This window comes from Mycetomoellerius zeteki, unplaced genomic scaffold (genome assembly GCF_001594055.1).
Source record: "Mycetomoellerius zeteki isolate Tzet28-1 unplaced genomic scaffold, Tzet1.0 scaffold786, whole genome shotgun sequence".
Lineage (NCBI taxonomy): Eukaryota > Metazoa > Arthropoda > Insecta > Hymenoptera > Formicidae > Mycetomoellerius > Mycetomoellerius zeteki.
The window spans coordinates 36,347-37,879 of record NW_017257815.1 but is presented as its reverse complement, the minus strand read 5'-3'; the positions used below and the strand labels follow the sequence as shown (position 1 = coordinate 37,879).

The following is a 1,533-nucleotide window of genomic DNA, read 5'->3' as shown; positions in this document are numbered from 1 at the left end:
AATGAATATTTTTTTATAAAAATGAAAAGTCACCTTACTTTTTGATCACACCTCGTATGTACAATATGCTAGATGAAATACCCAACAAAACAAGGAAGTAAATATTATGTCAATTTGATATCATTGTAACCGATTATTGACTCAATCTACATCATTTTTTCGTCATGATTTGGTCAATATAATGTTAAATTGATATTATTTCGACTTTCTGTTTTCATTGGATAATTAAGCTATCTGGAGATGCTGTCTTCTTCGAAACTATCTTTGCCAAGGTAACTGTGGAGTTCTTTACCATTGTATTATATTTTTTATAAGAAATAATCGTGCTGTTTTCGCTTTCATCTTTTCCTACAAAAATCAAATAAAAAATATTATATATATGTAAAGAAAATCACGACACAACTATACTGATGTCGATACTTTTCTTAAAGATTTAAATTTGCCGCGTTTCCGATAGCGCTACTAAACAGGGAAGTAGGAGACGCTACCTCGCGAACCCCGGAAGTGGGCAGTGGATAGATTGAGAGGGAAGAGAAAAGACACATGTTGTGAAAATACGAAAAAAAACGGTTTAATTAAAAAGTATAGAAAACATACCGGAAATATGTTAAAAGCTTTAAATGTTGTTTCTTTTGTTTTCGCAGGTATGATTTTGTGAAATTAATGTAATTGGTGTAAGTTCAAAGAAAAACTTGTACATAGTGTAAAATAGAACTTTTGTTTTCGCAGAGAAACGCAGTTAGTTTTTATTCCAAATATCCAAAAGCCAAATTGAATATTTAACCACATTACATATATATAAAACAAAACAATGTTATAGAGATGTATGCAAAACCATCATTATAATCTAATATAAAATAATTTAACATACATGTAATTACTTGTACAATACTTACAAATGACATTTTCCATGCTCCTTTTAGTTGAATTTTTTCAATATTATTTTTAATCGCTAGTGATCACTGGTGATTGACAGTACGAAAAATTTCCGTTTCCGAAAAATATGCCCCATGAGAAGCCAGGCTACTTAAAATCGAAACGGAACGATGCTGATTGGTTGCCCCTACCATTTTACCTTTCCGTTTTTCGTGCCCATGGGACAGCACCCTCATTGTCGTTACGCCAAATCATGATGGAATCATCATGCGTCGAAACCATCGAATCCAATTCTAGCTCATTTTGGCTTGTTCTGTCTAGAGACCCTCTAATAAGAGTCTGGCCACCTTCTTCCCGGTTTGTGATTGGTCCGACATTTATCATCCATTTCCGCAAATTTCTTTAAATCTAAATTTGTAAAAATTAATAAATTCGTAAAAATTACAGTAGGATCAATTACAATTTTTATTTTTATTATATTATTTAACTTATATTAACATTATTAAATATTTTCTATAAAAACTTTTATGATATAAAAGAACGTTGAAAAATGTCTTTCATAAAATAAAAATAACAATTAAGTAAGTATTATAAATATATTAAAAATATAAAAATTAATTCTTTCTAAAAAAGGAGATGCAAGTCGATAGTCGAATA

At 29.9% G+C, this 1,533-nt stretch overlaps 1 protein-coding gene across 1 annotated transcript in view; it reads right to left on the bottom strand.

Annotated features, from left to right (window-relative positions):
- Positions 1-214: 214 nt before the first annotated feature.
- The window catches only part of LOC108729649 (histone-lysine N-methyltransferase SETMAR-like), a 3,696-nt gene continuing 2,377 nt past the window's right edge, over positions 215-1,533 (bottom strand). The window contains exon 2 of the mRNA XM_018458835.1: positions 215-348. Within this exon, the coding sequence (XP_018314337.1) occupies positions 215-348 (134 nt within the window). The remainder of the gene's footprint in view (positions 349-1,533) is intronic.